Source organism: Impatiens glandulifera, chromosome 9 (assembly GCF_907164915.1).
Source record: "Impatiens glandulifera chromosome 9, dImpGla2.1, whole genome shotgun sequence".
Lineage (NCBI taxonomy): Eukaryota > Viridiplantae > Streptophyta > Magnoliopsida > Ericales > Balsaminaceae > Impatiens > Impatiens glandulifera.
Genome location: NC_061870.1, coordinates 26,558,393 through 26,579,829, shown reverse-complemented (window position 1 = coordinate 26,579,829; position 21,437 = coordinate 26,558,393). Strand labels below are relative to the sequence as shown.

At 31.0% G+C, this 21,437-nt stretch overlaps 2 protein-coding genes across 3 annotated transcripts in view; both read right to left on the bottom strand.

Annotated features, from left to right (window-relative positions):
* Nucleotides 1-12,327, bottom strand: part of LOC124914076 (protein SWEETIE) — a 32,761-nt gene extending 20,434 nt beyond the window's left edge. For both annotated transcript variants that reach the window (XM_047454554.1, XM_047454555.1), the window contains exons 1-14: nt 11,988-12,327; nt 11,549-11,756; nt 10,210-10,316; nt 9,135-9,371; nt 8,967-9,056; nt 8,669-8,753; nt 6,561-6,625; nt 5,646-5,750; nt 4,628-4,717; nt 4,375-4,455; nt 3,273-3,341; nt 2,184-2,309; nt 1,370-1,473; nt 85-217 (exon numbers count right to left, since the gene is read on the bottom strand). In XM_047454554.1, the coding sequence (XP_047310510.1) occupies nt 85-217; nt 1,370-1,473; nt 2,184-2,309; nt 3,273-3,341; nt 4,375-4,455; nt 4,628-4,717; nt 5,646-5,750; nt 6,561-6,625; nt 8,669-8,753; nt 8,967-9,056; nt 9,135-9,371; nt 10,210-10,316; nt 11,549-11,756; nt 11,988-12,152 (1,665 nt within the window). In that variant the 5' untranslated portion in view covers nt 12,153-12,327. The remainder of the gene's footprint in view (nt 1-84; nt 218-1,369; nt 1,474-2,183; nt 2,310-3,272; nt 3,342-4,374; nt 4,456-4,627; nt 4,718-5,645; nt 5,751-6,560; nt 6,626-8,668; nt 8,754-8,966; nt 9,057-9,134; nt 9,372-10,209; nt 10,317-11,548; nt 11,757-11,987) is intronic.
* A 3,106-nt stretch (nt 12,328-15,433) lies between these two features.
* On the bottom strand, nt 15,434-17,880 carry LOC124913753 (wall-associated receptor kinase-like 14). The gene is made up of 3 exons (XM_047454166.1): nt 16,940-17,880; nt 16,791-16,862; nt 15,434-16,703 (listed from the first exon to the last, which is right to left on the bottom strand). The coding sequence occupies exons 1-3, from the start codon at nt 17,709-17,711 to the stop codon at nt 15,496-15,498; spliced, it is 2,052 nt and encodes a 683-aa protein (XP_047310122.1). The 5' UTR covers nt 17,712-17,880; the 3' UTR covers nt 15,434-15,495.
* Between the last annotated feature and the right edge of the window lie 3,557 nt (nt 17,881-21,437).

Here is a 21,437-nt window from a genome sequence, read left to right as displayed (position 1 = left end):
TGTAAACATGAAAATTTAACAAGATGTCAAACAAATGTGAAAGTATCTCTATAAGTTCCAAAATAGGATGAACCATAGAATTACCACTTTTGGCATAGAAGCCAACAATGATGCCAAAAGTAACCATCCAGCTTCTTTCTCAGTAGCAGCAGCCACTGGGTTCCGACTAGATTCGGTCAACATTTTCTTACAAACTTCCAGGATTGATTTGGGCAACCTGTTAAAAATTAGAAAACAACATAATCTATCATGATACTGAAATGCTGCTGGTTAGTATCCATGAAGCATCAGTTTATCCTGCATGTGTAAAATAATTAATACTCCCTCTGTCTAATTTTAATGGATTCTTTAGGTTTATGGTGAGTTTCAAGGAAGGTGGTATGAAATTATTTGAGACCAAAATTCCTTTAAAAATTAAAGATACAGAAAGAGAAAATATTAAGTAATGATTATAATGATGTATTAATATTGGGGTTGATGATAGAGAAAATAAGTTATTTACCTTTTAAGTGAGAAAGTCGATGAGGCTAATTTGGAGGATGTGAGTATATAGTGAATGAATTGGCCCATGAGATCAAATAATTTGGGAGTTGCTTTTTAAAATTAAAGTTCTCATAAAATGGGGCAGAAGGAGTACTAGTGTATTAGATACAGAACATTATTCATATTGGAAAGAGCGCACCATGAGAAGATGAAGCATTATAAACACTAAACTAAGAAATAATGTTACCCTAGATTGTTTCTTAGCTCTACCGAAAACTAAGACACTACATATTTCAAGAAAATATATTTTACTCTAAACCATCAAAAATACATTGAAGATATCAAATATTTCTCACAGAGGAAACTGACAAAATACCATGAAAAGGGAACTAATTCAAGAGAGAGATACCAAATCATGTATTAGATTGACTTGTAGAAAGGCCTAATATTGGAATTTTCATTTTTAAAAAGCTATTAAATTTCAAAGAAGAAACCAAACTACTATAGGGAAGTTACTAAATATACGAAGTAATTGATAATAAATGTAAACAATCATCAACTTTAAAGGATCAGCAAACTTATCCAAGGCCCTTCCACTTGACATATGATACAAATTCAAATGCCTAGCAGTTATTCAGTCTCAAACCAAAAATATATGTAGACCATCAAACGCTACCATTTTAGAAAACATACAAGTTAGTCCAATATTCAGCAAAAATGGCAACCTAAAGAGGTATGCTAGTAATGAGAAAATTATTCAAGAAGTACACTAGCAAAAACAGATCAAACGAAGTAGTAAATCTGAATATTCCGAGATATTTTCAGATGCATGAAAGCATCAATGAATATAAATGAATTAATGTGAGAAGCTTCATGCAATCATTACCTAGCTGGGTAACCAAGGGGCAACTTTGGTGAAATTGCCACCAGTGCAGCCAGAACAGCGGCCTGCCCGTGCAAAGAATTCAGCTCTAACACTAGATTGCTTCCCTAAAGATAATAAATGAAGTCAGAGTAAGAAAGGCCATGATAGCCAAAGAGAAAGGAATAATAACTCAAACACCAAACAGTGAGCAAAAAAACAGGTTAAGGTATTAAACATTTCACACAGTAGGCTACCATATTGGGTATAGAAGCACTCAGAGCTTTGAAAACATTATAAAATGACTAAACTCAGATACTATGAAGACAGGTGGGTTTTATGTTCTAAGGTTGTCTGATTAAGAGAGCTAGAGATTTTATCTTGTTGAAATACAAAGGAAACAAGATCTAAATGAAAATATATATTCTTTCTTATTTATCATCAATCTTCACTCGGCCCAAGTAATCCCTTAACTTGTGATCATATTTGTAGAGATGAACCAGGAAATGGTTTAACAAGAATAACCTCCTTTCAGTATAAATTTGTGAGACCTGAAAATCTTACCATGGGAGGGGAAAATTAAGTCATATCGTCTATCGAGACAGCAGGCATATCATAAACATGTCCAATAATTCCATATATATATATATGAGAATCCGGAGGTGGGAAAATAGACTATAGGGAAGAACAAGGATGAATTTTTCTTTGCAAAAATAAATGTCGTAGACAAAGGAACCTAACACTTTTCACGTTCATATGTATAACTGCCACATCTAACCAACAAATTACATGATCCCAGGTAATAAGCAGCAAAAGGTATTAGTTAGAATAGTTTTACCTTCCCATATGAAACATTATCTCTCAATGCATTTAGGGTGGTGGTCGCATATGATAATAAACCCCCAACACAAGTGGGGTCAACCTCAGCCAGAGATCGCAGAGTTAGAGCAGCTTCAATCCGTACCTAGCCATAAAATTTAAGGTAAAAGCTCAGTACATAATCATGTCTATCCTGCACAGAATATGAAATAATTCAAGGAGGTTTAGATCATATTTCATGTCTTGCCCTCTCGGTGATATTTCCATCACAGTTGATCCAACTTAGATGTGTAATGATTCCATAATTGAATTATCTGCATAAGGGGTTCTTAATTGACAATTTCTAGAAGAATCTAGACTATGTGAGTCAAGATCATGAGAACATAAATGCATCTACCACCACCCCATAACACCTGGCTTCGTTGCAAGCATCTATTTTGACACTAATACCATTTTAGTCTGAAACTTAAACATAACCATCGACAGAAGTAATACAGGAAACCACCATTATAGTGATCAGTTCTCATTTAGCTCAATGGAAGAGTGCGCAAGAATTCATGTCCGCAAAATCATAGGTTCAAGTCTTCATACCCGGACCATCATCAAAAAAAAAAAGTGATCAGTTTTAAATCACTCCCACACCCCTCATGTCATGTGCCCTAAACAAAAATGTAAACGAGAAGGAAAATATCTAAAATACCGTCAATGCAAATCAATATGAATAATTATAAAAAGAGAAGGAGAATCAATCATAGAACAAGATCTAATGTTGGGGCATTATGTTCTTCCTTGTTAGCATGCTGTAATTTCATTTTCAAGACAACAGTGGCAGACATAACCCAATTTTGAAACACATATAGAAGGAACAATGAATTTAACCAAAGGTGAGAAGTATCAATTGGATGCACACCAATAGACTGCCAAGAAGGGAAGTACTCATTCCCTCAGTTAACATGTCATTGTGTATCCAAAGAAAAAAAACAGAAAACAAGAGAGCAGTAATGTACAATGTCATGTTTAATCTGAAAAGCAGTGACATTGAATACCAACAAGAATCCTAATTAGGGCCAAGTTGTATACAAAACATTTTTTTTTTACAAAAACTTACAAGGGGCAAATGATGGGATAAGGCCGCTATAACTGTATCATCAAGAACTTCCTTGAATTCAAGTGGCACCTGCAAATGTATGTCAAAAAGTACTCACAATAACATTGATCAAGTTTTAAAATGTTCTTCAGATCATTTAAAGCACCTTAAGTTATCCCACTAAAACAACATACACTAGCTAAAATCAAAAGTGTACAGCTAAAGATTCCTAAGACTGCCTCTTCCATTCTTTTTTTTTAAGAAACTGTATTTAAAAACGTCATTTAAGCATCAACAACTAAGCCAAAGGTCTTACAAAAATAAAGGAAGAACGGAAAACTTTAAAGAAAGAAAGGAAAAACTGAAAAATCTGCAAAGCGTAAATTCTTAGCATGATATCCCGTGATCTGTTTGGAAACCCGACATAAAAGAACTTTGTGATTGCAAGCTCAACTTGGCAAATAGCACTCGCTTATCCCATATGAGAATGACTTACTATCTGTATAGTCTGATTATTGTTATGGTAATAATAGAAAACAGGCATTGTTCAACACATTTCACATGCATCTTAAAGAAATTCCGGAAATTGCAACTACTTTTACGATCATCAGAACTATCATACATTCAGGTTGCCCCCAACAGTGGGACATTGCAAGACATTGCAAGACATAGCTAACAACTTATTAAGAAAAATAAATATGTGAAGTGATATTTTTTAAAATTATGTTCTCTATTAAGTTTCCCAAAATATTTTCTAGATTGGATATCTGCATATAGTACATAAAAAGGAATACAAATTCTTCTCTCCCAATATTGCATATACAAAGATAAAATAATGTTGAAGCATTTAATCAACTATAAAATATTACCAGCTTCCTTATTTTATTTCAGATTTATCCAAGAATTTCACAACTGATAAAATTCAAAAGGAAATAAATGTGCCAAATAAACATGTCAAGGTTAACCATAAAGTATTTTTTTTAATTAAAGGTTAACCATAAAGTATGACATCAATAAAAAATTATTTCCAACTAAGAACCAGCCAAATGATATCTTCAGACTTCATATTATACACTCTTAGACACAAAGTAATATAACAATTCACCGCAATACAACCACTAACCTCTCCAAGGCTTTTCAGGGAATAAGACAGTATACATAGAACAGCAACTTTCATTGCAGGTATGGTATCAGGTGATTTAAGCTGCAAAGAAAGAAAAAGCACGTCATGAAGGAAGTTTATGACAAAGATATAGTTATAACTTATAATTGAAGAAACGTCATACAGATTCCAAGTGATTTCAAATCCTACGAGCCAATTATTAACCACAAAAGAAAAGAAAAAACTACAAGCTGAAGTAAATTGTACAACAAACCTGCTTCGCTATATAAACAAGGGAGCTCCTTTGAGTTGGTTCCATCATTTGATCAATGACACCAACCCGCAAAATATACACAACGCATGCCTTCAAATAACCAAGAAATGCAGTAGGGATAAGTTTCATTCTCAAACTGGAATATATCACATAACTAGTATACTTATACTAGACTTAAAGATTAGACGTTTAAAATACTATAAATTGATTAAATCCTTATTAAAAAAATAACACCTTTTTAATGATCTATTTCTTATGTTGTAATTATTATTATTTTAAATTATCTGTTTTTAGGTTAGCAGGAGTTATGATCTAGCCAAACTAAGTTAAGATACATCCTATCTCCAAATGGGAAAACCGGATGAAATGGTGTTTTCAAATGAGGTCATTTATCCTACACTGGTTGATAGATAAGTTCACTAGTATGATAATATGAATGTTCCTACATTCACATTAGACACATCATTGATGAGCTTTAACCTTTCCAAACTTCATATTGAAGTTTGGAGGCAAATCCTTGCATATGCTAGGTTTGGAAATTTTTTACCCTTCCGTCAGGAACACATGCAAGAGAACCTATTGCTATTGTTTGTCTTAAATCTCCAATGATGCCCATCTAATGCAACATAACCCCTACATTGGACAAGTGATCATCTCCCTGGATCTTGAGAGATAAAAAAAAGTATTCCCATGATGATTTTGTTAAATATTCACATGAATTTTTTTGCAAAAACAAACAAAATGAAGACAACAATTTGTCATCATTCCTTCAATGATGAGGGATTTTCAAATTGACAGAAAGTGATACTTTTGATATATTTTTTCATCATAGGTCACACATATTTATACAATATTAGAACTGATTTTCCTCAATTATAATAAATCAAAATTCCTAAAATATCTAACCAGTTTAGTTTAATATATCTAGAAATAAATGAGATGATAAAATATAAACCTGCTTTGATTATTTCCACAAATAAGAATAAATAAAAGAATCTGAATATAATTTAATAAATACCAATGCTTGCGCATCAATGGGGCCGTCCACCCGAAGCATATCCATGACCTGCTGAGCAAAGTCTTGGAGCTCAATATCTGGGTGGTGATATTTCAGACGCATGGCCTGCAAGTTAGGGATTAATAGCAATAGAATATCAGTACTACATCAAGAAGTCAAGCAATTTTCAAAAAAAATGGGATCCTTGATAATAATCAATTTACTTTCCACCTATTTATTTGTAACAAACTGAAGCCTGACAGTCTACTGGTTCATTTATACAATGGAATAGTAGATACTAGCTATTTGCTCCTTTGTTTAAGGACAAGAATCTTGAAATGAAATGGATGTCATTATATGACAGTAATGCACAATATAGAAATTAGCTTCCTATCAAGGAAAACTATGGCCTTCTGAAATTCCAAGCATCCCTTTCACCTTCAGATTTAAACTTCGTCGTTTAAAAAAGAAGAACTGGTGTAAAATTATTATTATTTTCTAAATAACTAATGTGCAAATTTGGTTCTAAGCATATAAAAAATTAGTGCAAGAGAAGATTGCATAGTCCAGGCAGGAATCCAAGTTTATCATAAATATATGAACTTGGATTTGAGGGCTAACATTGAAATACTAAATATGATATACACCTACAATTATGATATTAGAACAATATCTCATATTTCAATATAAATATGATATGATTAGGATAATAATATTTAAATGGATTTAATTAAGATACTATTAGTTTTTGACATCCTATGAATAGATGATCTTAAATTGGCATGTTCTCAACAATAAAATGTCTCTTTGGTTTTCTACAGTATCAATATAACAATGTTCGGTATCATGCATAATACATGTATTTATTTTCCAAAAGCCTGTTCAAAAACACCAAAATTAAATTACAGTTTGGATTGTCAGATCTCAGAAATCTACCTGCAGGAACGACACCCATGACAAGGTTAAGCTGATTCGAATATCTTTCCACCGAGGCCCACTGGCTGCAATTTAGACAACAAGAGATGTTCAGTGTACAAATTAGTAGGGCAGTGTAGGTAATGTTATATATCTGCAAAATTGAGGGGGAAAACTTGAAATATAATTGCACTTTTCAATCTATAAATCGGTTGATTTACACCTTCAACTTCACCAAGAAGACAAAAACCATTATCACAGTCGGGAGGGGGAAGACAAGCAAAAACATAATCAGGAGGGACAAGTCACCCAATGACTTTGGCAGTAATACCAATACCCATATTCTCTGGAAACTAAAAGCAGAAAGAGATCTGTGGATACATTTACATGATCAGTTGCAGTAAAAATGTTGTTTATCACTTTGATTCAGAAATATTGACAGTTTAGGGAACACCGCTTTTTCTCAAATAACTTGGACGAAATAAAGCACCCAAATAGTTCAAGCTCATTTCATATCTTAACTTAAGCTAATCGCAAATACCAGAATGTGAACATGATATGCCAACACTAACAAGTTGGCCCTGATAAGATGATAGAAGAATTGCCTCGGAATCAATCAAAACTAGTCATGGATACACACCACTTTTCTCTCACCCTTCCAATGTGTTGATCGATTTTATGCTACCCTGTAAATATATGTAATTCTGTTTGGTGGCAGAGGGATCATGATCATGGTTGTGGGAGTAAGCATCGATTGTAGGCATCATCCACACATGATGATAATGATAGTATGGATCATTTTAAAATGTAAAATTATCCACATGTGCTTGTCAGTCCTTACTTTTAATACACTCAATGTCCTTTATTTCTCATGTAAATCACAAGTAATATCTGAATAATATTATCACTCTTTACTCTCAAGAACTCAATATTCTACATTGTATCATAGCGTTCTTGAGGTCTCAAAAGTTTCATTTTCATTTGGCTATCTCCTATCATGGCTGGCCAAGATTCTTCTCATCCACCATGGTGGATCCCTTATGTGGATTATTCTCCTATCTCTGTCTTTAGATTCAACGGTTACAACTACCTCAAATGGGCAAGATCCATCAAAATGAATATTCGAGGCAGAGGAAAACTCTCATTTCTTACCGGAACCACTGTCGCTCTCAAATCCGATGATCCCACCTATGAAACATGGGACATCAACAACGGCCTCGTCATGTCCTGACTTCTTGACAGTTTCGTCGTTTCAAAACTGCACTTTACGTCTTCGTGTCGACAGATTTTTTCCAACATAATCTGTCCAAAAATTATCAATCTTCACTTCCGTTAAGCGACACTTCGGCGACTCAAAGCCACTCGCTGAAGTGAAAGATCAACATCCAGCGACACTCCGGCGATTCAAAGGCACTCGCTGAAATGAAAGAATGTCATCAACATTTCATCCCCTCGGCAGCATCCTCTCCGCTCTCATAGCTGCCCAAGGCTATTCCTCTTAGGTGGCTGACATATTAACCAAAGCTCTTCTCATGTCGAATTTCGAGGAACTGTGGCAAGTTGGGCACTCTCAATAACTATTACCCAACTTGAGGGGAGTGTAGAATTATATCTCCATCTTCCATGGAATTGGTGCAATTTACTTGTACTCAACATGTTGCTTTGTTTATACTCTACACATTGTTTGTTGTCAGTCCTTACTTTTATTACACTCAATGTCTTTTATATATCACACATTTCTCATGTAAACCACAAATAATATCTGAATAATATTATCACTTTTTACTCTCAAGGAACTCAATATTCTACATAAAAGATTATAATATCACAGATACTGAAAATTTATGTGTACTTCTTTCAACCAAATAAAAGTACACATATTCAGAGTTTCATACAAGTTTCAGTGACACTAAATGGTATGCATAATGGCCCACAGAATACAGCATTAAGGTACATCAGGTTGGTTAATAATCGCTAATAATTTTCTTGCTGATATCACAGACATCAAAACAATTCATCTAGAATGAAAAGAGTAATATTTTTCAGTAGTCAGTACCACAAAAACAGTACAACCCACCATCAATATACTGAGATTTAGGAAAAGTAAGAAAACAAGCAGATAAAATTACCTTTTGTAAATGGAAGAACCAAATGCTTCTGTAAGCAGCCGTCTAGCTTTTTCGGAGTAAATTGACTCTTTCCCCTTGGTTGCACCTAATAACAGATGAAACATTAGATTGTACTGGGGACAGTTCAGTAGATAAAAGATGCACCCCTCCTACAATAACAAAGATATTTAAAAAAGATACCCAGTGCATGGAAATAAAGATGCAAATTTTGCAGATGCACTAAAGTTCTCATTCAAGCTGTTTCACGTGACTTAGCAAACTTTAGAAAAGTGTAAAAGGTGGAGTGTAGATATTGCACCTGTGCATCAGGATTCATCCCAATAGCTAGTATAGCACCCAAAGCTTCGGCATAGGCATCCCTGACAGAAGAGACAGGATCCTCAAAGGCCTACAGAAGCAGCATCAAATATATCATAGACTGAATATGTAAGAAGAAGACAAAAATAAATGGAGAACAAAGTACAACCTTAACACAATATGAAGCAGAACTATCAAGCTCTCCAACACCTAACCCTGGCCCTCCAATATTTGCAAATGCCTTCAGACATCTTGCAGCAGCTATTCTTACAATGAATGATTTGTCCCCAACACCTAAACGGGTTATGATTCGAAAGGCCTCTGCATATGCTGGCGCGGGAGCATTACCACATGAGCCTTCCAAAGCATTTTGAAGCAACTGCAGAGCCGCTTCTCTAACAAAGTCCTACAATTGTAGATGGATAAACGATAGAATATATTAATATAAGGTCACTTGACAAAACATTGAAAGAAAGATTTACAATGACTTTACACATTCAATAAAAGGAAGGAATAGGCAGTGACAAGTTTGATTCCCACTAAAAGCACCTTGATTTAAGTGGGGTTCATGGTGGTGGGATGATGTGGGAGGGGAATAAACTTTGGTCTCAAAAAAAATATAAAACAAGTACCTAGACTCTCTAGGAGGCATATTGGATTGCAGAACAACCTTATTGTTGTTTTGATTTTGTTTGCAGACTTGTGATAGCATATTAATGAAACATAAGGTTACAGATCACGGAGAAAAAGGGAATGTACCACTAGAAGGAGGGCTACATCAGCCAATTACCTTACCAAAAAACACTACAGCTATGCAAACTAGTTGTAAAAATGGGTCCCAACGGCAGCATGAAGAAGCAGTCTGATGCTTAATTCAATGCACATAAATAAGAGTTTCCAACTTGGTTATTCAAACTAGAAATAAGATTTGACAAAATAGTTTTTTAGAGGGGGAAATAGATTCAAAATATGGTTTGCAGACAAAAACAAAATAACAAACAATTACATTATTACTTAAAATTACAAGCTAACAATCTTCAAAATAAGACACCTAGAAGACATTCCACACTCACAGTACACACAAAGAGAAAATGAGTACATCTTTACAAAGCAACATTTGATCAATAAAAAATGTTGTAACAAGTTGAGGATAGACTAAAAATACAACCTAAACGAGTTCCACATATATGTAATAACCATTAAAAATAAGTTTAGTGAGACAGCATAGTTTATTGTGGAATCACCTCATTAAACTTCATCAATTTTCCGACAATATTGGTTGTCTCCAATAGACCAGAAGTAATTCTTCTACCAAAGTGGTGATATAATTCTCCCAAGCATTGTGCAGCACCTACAAAAATTATTTCAGATTACCACACATGAAAAAAAAAACTGAGATTAACAAAATGGAAAGGACAATAAAAATTGTCAGGGCCTTCAAAGCAAAAATTATATACCGGGCGTAGTTAGTTTAGGAGTTAAAAGTGCGATCACAAATGTTTAATGATTTAATCAAGTCAAAATTATCATCGTCCTCACAAGGGATTAATCTCTACTTCTACAGGTACTGAAGTGATAACATTTTGTTACTATTTGTATATTGAGTCAAAGCATAAACTCAAATTTTTACAGTTTTCCATGGGAAAAGGCAAATTTAAACATTAAGTTTTTCCATAAGAGAGAATACTCTTGTACTAATAAATGAGAAAAACTACACATGATTTTAATTAATAAGATACAAAATCAACGATCCATTTAATAAAATACAATTTATAAATGTAAATAACAATTTTGCTTACTGGAGGTCATGACTGTGGGGTTATGCTAGCTTCCTACATTAAAATACATTAGAAAGAAAAAACAGTTTTGCTTACCAGAATTTGTGAAGAAGAGGGGTAGCCAAGCAGGGAGTCAGGGAATTTGGATAAACATAACCGCTACGTAAACAAATCTTATTTAACTTAATGTATGGTTAATTTTGCAGCTTATCAATAGAGTTCATGTGTAATTTTGCTCTTAGTACATGGATATTTTTGCTCTGGTTAGAAAAGACAATGCATAAATTTGCCCCTTCTTTTTCCATCATAATATAAAACAGAGATCCAAGAACGCATTTTCTGGTTTAACAGCCATGTCTTAGCAATTTTGAATAGAAAGTGATTTCAACATAAGGGAACATCCAGAACCTTATTAACAATAATTTATGTCAGAAAGCACAACCCAAATGTTTCGGGTTTATCGCTAGCAACCCCTGAAAAGCCTGGTTACAAGCAAACCTTTCCAGTCACATCGGCACAAAATGCCAAATAATGGGCAGCAGAGAATGGATACATGTATGGATATCATGAGTATAGAGCAATAATTATAAGCCTCAAGGTGACACCAACTCAAAATTCATGAACCAATAGAAGTCATGAAAATAAACTAATAAATGGTTGCAAGGCCTCCAACACTTTCTGTATGCAATTCATGAAACTAGCTTCATGATACTTGTATGCACATGTGACAATATGAAATGTAAATCAGTAAATAGGAATATTTTCTAGCATCAATATAGAATTGCAAATAAAAACTGTAACAAACCAGCAACACGTGATGCATCATTTTTCTTCCCATCAGAAAGGAATCCTTGAAGGCTGCTTGCTCTTGAGTATATGGAAATTCCATCTCCTTTCCTTATAATCATTGACATTGCCATTGATGTCAAATGACGAACAGGACGTCTGGCCCCAAGCACAAGCAATGAGTAAAGTGCATCCTCGCATTTCCTTTGCCACAAAAGTATAGATTCCTGAAATTCCCCAATCAATTCACCAACGTTGTAAATAGTATACTTCGGTAATAAATCAGTTAAACTTCATAAGCATTGGAAAAACAAACTTAAAACACATTAATTAATCTGAGATTAACAAAAATGACACCAAATACACCTAAATCGATCAAATTCCGATTGCGGAGCGAGGGGCAATGCAATGGAGACGGTTCATCGAAATGAAAAGTGAGTAAGAGAAAGAAGTGTGACCTTAGGTTCTTCGTTGATGGCTGAGACGAGATCGGAGAGAAGGTCGAAGCAAAGAAGGGAATCAGGGGACTTGTGAACTGCCGAAGCAACAATAGACTCCAACTGCGCTACCAATACACCAAATCTGGAGAGTGGAACATTCTCTCTCACGAAGTTCTTCGCCATCCAAACTCACAGATGGATCGAGTACTGTTGATTCACACTTGAAGAGAGAATGGAAAAGTTCGTATGGATCTCTCTCGAGGTGGAGAGAGTGGCCGGTAAGTCTAGCGAGTTGCGACTCGTGAGTCGAATTTGCCGTGTGGACCGGACCGGGTGATCGATCCAACTTATATCGATCGATTTTGAAGTCGGTTACTTGGAAATTTGGAATCCTAATTCGTATTTAGGAAGTTTTTTTTTAAAAAAAAATTGTTAATTTTTATTGAATGCATAAATAGTTATATAAATGAGAGATAGTTTATTAATAAATCAAATAACATAAAAAAAAAAAAATTAGTATATAGTATAAATAATTGAAAAATACAATTAAGAATATCCAATAATTATGAAATTACATAAATATAAAAAAAAAGAACTTATTTTAGTTCCATAATAATAGTTGATAATATTGTATCTTGATTTAATTTAAATTTGATGAGTTTTTTTTTAATATATATTATGTTTGGTAAATAAAATTTTAATTCATTTTGATTCATTGATTTGATTTAAATTTTGTTTTTGTTAGATATTTTATAATAATGAATTTTAAGTTGGATGATTTTAAATATTATTATGTTAGATAACAAACAAAATTTTAGTTAGATAAAATTACAAATATAAAATTATCTAAGAAAAAAGTACACTAATAATTCTAACTTCCGTTAGATTAATGTTACTAATAAGGAGGGTATTAATATATTTATTTATTTTTAATTAGTACGCTCTTTTAACTTCAATTTTATTTTTACTATTATCATTACCCTATTTACACTCGGGTAATCTAATAATACCGTTTTTAACATATTTTTTTAAGATAATTTTTTTATAATAATTATATACAAATTATTTTTATATAATATATTAACATTTCATATTATTATAAAGAAATACACTTAAAATGCAGATAAAATAAATGATTATATATTTAATTATGTCAATTTTTGTTGGGAGGTAGGGAGTTAGGTTACTGTTCAAATTGAAGAAAAATGATTTAAATGGAATAATTCTAATTCATTACATCTACTTTACTTTTAAGTAAGAATCTCTCAAAGTTCATTACCATGTAATTATAATATTAATAATAAGAATTTCATCCAGATTAAAAAAATTTAAATTACTTAATACCAATGTTGTGGTATTTTTTTTACTTGAAAGTTGGTATATTAATAGTTCATTTTGTTGTAATTCTTCATTTTATTTTTGTAAGAGATTAAAATTTAATAAATTATCAATAAAAATAATGACTAATTATTAAAAGAAGATAACATGTAGACTCCAACTGGCAATGTTTAACAAATCTCATATTAATCAAAGAAAATGAAAATTGAAGTAATAAAAGAAAATAAAAATTGGAATAATTAAATAAACATGGATATATAGAAAACTAAATTATAACAAAGTAGTTGTTGTGATTTAAAGTAGACAAACCATAAATAAATGAAAAAATGTTATAAATAGATGGGAGAATAAAGTCATTCAATAGGAGTTTTAATTTTATTTTTGTGTACTTTGAAAATTGATGTATTATTATTTATATTATTAACTTATAACGAATATTATTTTTCAATATATATATATATTAAAGTTAGATACTATCTCTATTTTAATTTATGATATTTTTTTAATAATAAAATATATAAAGGAGTGACAGGGAGAGGGGATTTGAGGGAATGAATGTGAAGGGAATGATGTGTCACTACATCACTTGTTGGAAAAATGATAAAAGGTGAGGAAAGAGAGAAGAGAGAGAAATTTTGTTATTTTTCTGGCTAATCAAATTGCGCCACAGTATTCCCTCTCAATTCCCTCTCTCAAATTCTCTTTCTCAATCATTTCTCAAATATATATGTATTCTCGTAATCAAGACTAATCTTATTTTATATATATTTATTCTCGTAATCAAGACTAATCTCATTTTTAAATGTTTTAATAAATTTAAAATATTTTGATTTTTAAAAATAAATTAAAATCTTCACTTAATTAATCTTATAAAAGTGATAGGGGAGGGAATTTGAGAGTGAAAAATAAGAAAGAATGATTTATGATCACATCAGTGTTTAAAAAATGATAAAGGATGAGGAGAGAAACAAAAAAAAAATGTTATTTTTTTAACGAATCAGATTGTGCCACGTAATTTTTTCTCAAATTATTTCCAAAATTCTCTAACTCAAATCATTTCTCTCAATCTTATATTTATACATTTTAACCTTCAAAATTATTAGAAAAAAAAATGTATAAAAAATTTATATTAGAAAGTAAATGTAATGGAATCTCATTAAATAATGTATTTGTAATATTAACTTATAAATTGTATAATTCAACTCGTCTAATATTTAAAGATTTTATTATTATTAGAACTCTAATTTAGGTTATAAAAGACTAAAAAAATCAAGAAAGAGAGGAACAGTTTAATTAAGGGTGGAGAAAATTACCGATATTAAATGTACATCGAAAATACCGTATCGTAATATATTGAAAATATCAACTTTTAAGGTATACCGAAAAAAAGGTAAGGTCTGATACCGATACCATAATTATTGGTACGGTAAATATATGAGATTTTTAAATTTTGGTATATCTAAATATACCGAAATACCGAAATAGTATTTATAAGTTAATATATATATATATATATATATATATATAATACTTATAATGGAATAATTAAATAAATTTGATATTAATTTAATTATAGAAATATAATTTTAGAGTAATATTAAAATACAATTATACTGAAATATTATTCAATATATGCAATCTCTCATAATTTTCAAAGGTATTAAAGGTATAATACCGAGGTATGCCGAAATTAAGGTAATGTAAAGGTATGAATTTTTTGTATACCGAAATTTAGGTATATCGAAACAAGGTATACTGAAATCAAGGTAAGGTAAATGTATGCATATTTTGCATATCAAAATTTTAAATAAGGTATAAAGTATGAATAAAATATTAAGATATACCGTACCGACCCACCGCTAAGTTTAATAGTTGTAATTAGACTTATGAACGGTTTGAGTATAACTCTTTTAGAACTGATTAAGAAAGCTAATTTACATCAGTATTTTTTTTTGTTATTAAATATTAATTTATTAATAAATATTAGACCAGCCCCAAAATAAACGATTTAAACGAACGGCTTGTTAAGAGTGACAAACAAACAATTTTTTAGTGGGCCAAGATTTGAATAACTTCCTTTACAAACATAAACATAAGAGTAATCATTTTGAGTTGGGTTAAATTCATAAATTAAAATAAAATGTGGGCCATTTATTAACCATATTAAAATTAGTATACAAAATAGGAATCAATAACGTGTAAATTCCGATTCCTTCCTCAACGTTACTACTGAATTATGTGAAATACTACTAAACGACTTCTCGCTTCCATTAAATGGCGACGAACATGTATACGCCGCTGAATTCGTCGACATGCATGTATTGTCGTTGTTATCCAATTGAGCCCATCCGTTGAGTCTAATCTGATCGAGTTCTTCCGCAACTTCATTCATGGAAGGCCTCATATCCCTATGAAACGCAAGACATCGAAACGCCATCTCCCCCACCTTATGTATACTCGAAAGTGTCCACGCATCTTGATAAGGCTCCATCAACGGATCAATTATTTCATCCAAACGCCCCTTCCCTATCACATCTATCGCCAAAGCTGCTAAATTCACCTCCGTATGTGACCTCGAGAAATCGACCGCTTTCATACCTGTTATTATTTCTGTTAGAACAACTCCGAAACTATAAACGTCGCTCTTATCTGATAGATGGAAGTTCTGATGATATTGTGGATCCACATAACCAGGAGTCCCTTGAGGGGCGGTAGATACATGGGAATGGAAATTGTCCTCAATACCAATATCAATACCAATTCCGATACCGAATCTAGAAAGACCAAAATCAGCTACTTTCGACTTGAAACTGTAATCCAATAGTATGTTACTGGATTTGATGTCTCTATGAAATATAGGTGGATTCATTGAATGTAGATATGCGATTGCTTGAGCTGTTTCGGTTGCAATTGCTAACCGCGTTCTCCATGGTAGTCCATCTTTTCCCCTTTCACGTTGAAGATGCTGCGCTAATGTCCCATTCGGCATGAACTCGAATACGAGAATCTGTTCTCCGTTTTCTATACAGCAACCGAGGAGACGAACGAGATTCGTGTGGCTAACCGAGGACAGAAGCTTGATCTCGTTCATAACTTGTTCGATTCCATCGGTGGCATCTCGATGCCTGATCTTCTTAATCGCCACTAAATCGTCGTTAACCAATTTACCTGCATAGACGGTTCCATAAGCCCCTGTTCCGAGTCTCTGTTTCTCGGAAAAATAGTTGGTTGCTTTCTCTATTTCTTTGTAAGGATGAAGATGAACAGATGAAGTGCCTGTAAATTCAGATAATAGACGTTTTGCGCTCATTTGGATTCTTATGGATTTGGATCTTCGTTTGATGATACACCAGGAATATACAGTAATAGCCATTAAAGATGCTCCAAGCACAATTCCTGTGAATGAAAACAAATTATACCATTGATTTCTCAACTCTTCGTATCAAATCAGATCCAGATCATGAGACATTACAAATTCATTACCTCCAATAAGAACAAATGCTTTGGTAGATCTACCACAATGGCCAAACAACAATCCTCCACGACATTTATCCACTGATTTGGCATCATCAAAAGATTCAAAACAAGATATAGATAAAGAGTACAAGTACAAATCCAATAAAACTACTAACCTTTCCGGCAATGGTCGCCGTCGGCGAATCCATCTCCTTCAAAACCTTCCAAACACTGGCAGCGGAAACCGTCTTCTTCTCCGGTATTCAGTATCGGCAAGCAAATCGCATTCTCCGAGCAGCTACAATTCCCTATAATCCACCATCCAAGCTTCACCGACTGGAATCGGAGAGACACCGGCGAATTAATCGTGAAATTCGACGTGTTAGGCATGTCGATAGCAACTGAAGTTAAAAGAAACCTGCAATTAGCCAGTTCCAGATCTTCTATGCTCATAAACTCACTGGTCCGATTATCACCGACGGAATAGCAACTGATGTTAGTACTTCCGATCTGGTCGCATTTATGAAAACCTATCTTATCTTCTCCCAATATATTTGGTATAAAACAGTATTCAGGTGTCGAATTACAACCTTCTAATAGAAGACCGTTCTGCGAATCGACTGCGTAGTTGCTGCCGAAGAGCTGATAAATATCCGAAATCGAACGGTTGCAGTTCATCGGAATATTGACTAGAATGCTATCTTCGGTAACATTCAGCACTTTGAATTCTCCTATGAAGATTTCGCCATCGGAGGCACTGCAATTCAGGCGAATGGGGCAACTGTCAGAGAATCCAAACGGATAAGATAGAGAGTTTTTTCCGCAACTCCTAGCTGACTTATTGCAATAACCTGAAGCTTCAACTTCGAACGCAAAACAGAAAATGTAGATCGAAAACAAAATAGTTAGGAAAATTGGCAATACAGGAAGATGAAGCTGAATCATCATTATCAATTCAAACACATAATCATCACAAACAAGCAAAGTACATATTCATCATAAAATAGATGAATCTGGAAATATAATTATATTCAGAACTCGAGGAATGAAGCTATGGATTCCATTGTTTGATCTCCAAGATTGATTGATGGTTGAGAAGAAGACGAAGCTTCGTATGAAATTGACCCATCAGAAGTAAGTTCATAATTGAGAAATACCTTATATATATTAAAAAAAAAAAAAAATAATTAAAAAATGTATCATTACCTTCTAATTTCTTAAAAAAATTCAATTCAATTTATTATTTATTTATTTAATTATTAAAAAAAATGACAAAACTTACTTTTATCTAATAATTTTATATAATTATCATTATATTTTTAAGCTCCCCAAACTTAAAATTCTGAATTTGTTCCTGTGTTAACTATTGCAAATTTCGAGAGCATTGTTATATCATATATATATATATATATAAATAAATATATTAATAATTTTATATATTTTATTAATGTACGGAACAAAATCGGGAGGATAATATCGCGAAAGAAATTTGTATTAACGAGACAATTCAGATCCAAAAAATTTGTGAGACAGATTATAATTGTCATGCTTATTAAATTAAAAATAAATATTTGAGAGGCTATTTTAAAACTATTTTTTATAAAATCACAAAGAATTAAATTATAAAATTATTGAATTTTCATAATAAATTAAATTCAATTTCAAAATAGTCTAATTTAATAAATACTATTCTTGAATTAGAGAAAAACAATTCAAAACAAACACGTAATTTTCTTATTCCTTTGATTGTGCCGGTAAAATTCAAAGTCCAAAATGATCAAAGAAGACGTACAAAAAAGTCAAACCGGACAAAATGCATTCACCAGCGCAAGTCACAACAAGAAGGTGATACTATTATATTATTTTACATATTAAAAAATGTGTATTATAAATTTGTGTACACACGACTCTATAATTTAATAATATATACAACCAATTTTTCTTTTTTTAATAGCTGACTTGATGTTAATTGAACAACTCATCATTATAGGTTATTATTAACCTGTAATTGAACAGCTCAGCATTATTATAGGTTATAGTTCTTATATTTCATTTATCATTAATATATAAATACTTATATAAAAAGCATAATTATTTTCTCTTTTCAATATGTAAAAATACTATAATGCATCAAAACAATAAATGAGAATTAAAATATATTATTATTTATTTTTAAATTTAGAAAGTTAATATGATGGTCTTATTTTATAATTTTATAAATTATTTTAATTTTATTGTTGTATATTATTTCATATAAATAAAATGAATTTATACTGCTGAAAAATAAATTATTATTTATTTAATAAATAAACTCATGTAATTAATTTTATATTTATTTATATAAAAATAATAATAATATATACCGTTTTTCTATACATCTCTTAAATGTTTTTGAATATTTTAAGTATTTGTAAATTCTGTGAATATAAGTAGTCAATTTAAGTTAATTATAATTTTAACTTACTTTAACTAATTCAAACTATTTATTTCATGAGCATGAGTTGGTAATGGTTTTAATATTCAATTGGGCTCATATCTTTCATTTAGTAATTGATATATGTATTCAATTAGGTCTTTTTGGCCCATTTTCTTTATTTAGTATTTTTTTTTATAAAAACGAGACCAATATTTTAAAATATTGGTTTATTCTTAAAAATTGAGAGAAGGTAAACAATCTTATTTTAGATAATTATTAAATAGTTCAACTATTACAATTAGAAAAATTAGAAATTCTAATTAGAAAAATTCTCGTGTATATAAAATTATAAATAAAATATATATATATATTTTTATAATAATATGTATTTAATGTTTAAAATTTTAATATATCACGAATAATATATTAAAATAAAAAATAAAACACTCTAATTTCACATTTTATTCACTTCAGCAAAACAACTCATCTTTTTAATATCTCATCACATATATTTTTCTCAATGACCTCTCATCTCGTGATCTTATATACTTTCACTTTGGTCTATCAAATATCTAATTCATATTTTTTAATATTTAGCATTGTGACCTCACACTCTCACTTTATTCTATCAAATAACTGATTCATATTTTTTTTTTAATATTTAACATTATGACCTCATACTTTGGTCAATCAAATATTTAATTTATATTTTTTAACAATTTTTAATTGTTACTAGTCTATTATCTTTTGACAAATCACATTTCAATCACACTTAGTTAAAGAGTTGTACTTGTATGTTAGGTTCATAGTCGGCCCTGGGGTAAGCCCGGAAAGTCTGCGGACTAGTGCAACCCATTTATTAAAAATGGTAAGATATTTAGTTAAATAACTTAAATTTATTGTAATTTCAAACATAAAATGATGTAGCTTATTAATTTAAGATGAAAACTTTAAACTTTTATTTGATTATGGGTTCAAATTTCACTAAAAAAACTACTATTTTTTTATCAAATTTTTTAAACTAGAACTATGACAACAAAAATATATCGATTTTTTTTCTACCGGGCTGGGGCATCCAAAACTCAAGGTCGACTCTAGTTAGGTTACAAGTTCGAAACATACATAATCGTTTTAAATTTATGGGTGGGTCAACCCATAATTCGACCCAAGTATCAATTTACTCTCACATATATATCCAAATTAACTACAGCTTTCGACCTGACAATCCGGACACTTTGAAAATTAAACATCATTTTATATATATATATATATATATATTAGTTAGTTAAAAGTTGAACTTATATGGTTAAGAATGTCATGCGTTCATTAAATTTGATGTTAATTTAAAATATAAAGTCTTATTAGTCTAAGTTAAAGAGTTGTACTTGTTTTTGTTAGGTTGCAAATTCGAAACATACCAATAGCATTTTAAATTTTATTTTTAATCGTTTTAAGTTTATGGACGGGTCAACCCACAATCCGACTCAAGTATCTATTTACTCTCACATATATATCCAAATTAACTACAGTTTTTGACCCGGTAATTCGAACACTTTAAAAATTAAACATTATAATTATATATATACGTATATATTAGTTAGTCAAAAAATTAAACTTATATTGTTAAAAATGTCCCGTGTTCATCAAATTTGGTGTTGAATTTAAAATATAAAGTCTTATTAGTCTAGTTAGTTAAAGAGTTGTACTTATTTTTGTTAGATTGCAAATTCGAAACATACCTATAGCATTTTTAATTTTATTTTTAATCGTTTTAAATTTATGAGCGGGTTAACCCACAATTCGACTCAAGTATCAATTAATTTCACATATATATCCAAATTAACCACAGCACTCGACAATCTGGACATTTTGAAAATTAAGCATCATTGTGTATATATATATATAGATTATATATATGATAATAAATTTTTACTATTTTACGAGTTTATGAATAATTTTGATTTTACGATTTTATATGGTTTTACATTTTAAAAAAAAAAGTATACTTATATTTATAAATTACAATTTTATTATTTATTCAAAAAATTAAAATAATTAATTTTGTAAATATAATTTTTATACAGTGTTATTTAGTTGTTATTATTTTTTTAATTAATTTTATATTTAAATATGTATATATATATATATATATATTTTAAAAATTATTAAAGATATAAAATATTTAGTTATATGTATATATATATATATATAATAATATATAACTAATAATTTTTAATTAAACTCTTGCTATTTCAAAT

Bases quoted from the DNA above. Each gene is read 5' to 3' on its own strand.
- LOC124913753 (XM_047454166.1), bottom strand. From the start codon at position 17,711: ATGATGATTCAGCTTCATCTTCCTGTATTGCCAATTTTCCTAACTATT. The intron at 16,863-16,939 runs GTTAGTAGTTTT...ATGCCAAATCAG, and splicing joins CGGCGACCATTGCCGGAAAG to TGGATAAATGTCGTGGAGGA. The intron at 16,704-16,790 runs GTAATGAATTTG...TTTCATTCACAG, and splicing joins AGCATTTGTTCTTATTGGAG to GAATTGTGCTTGGAGCATCT.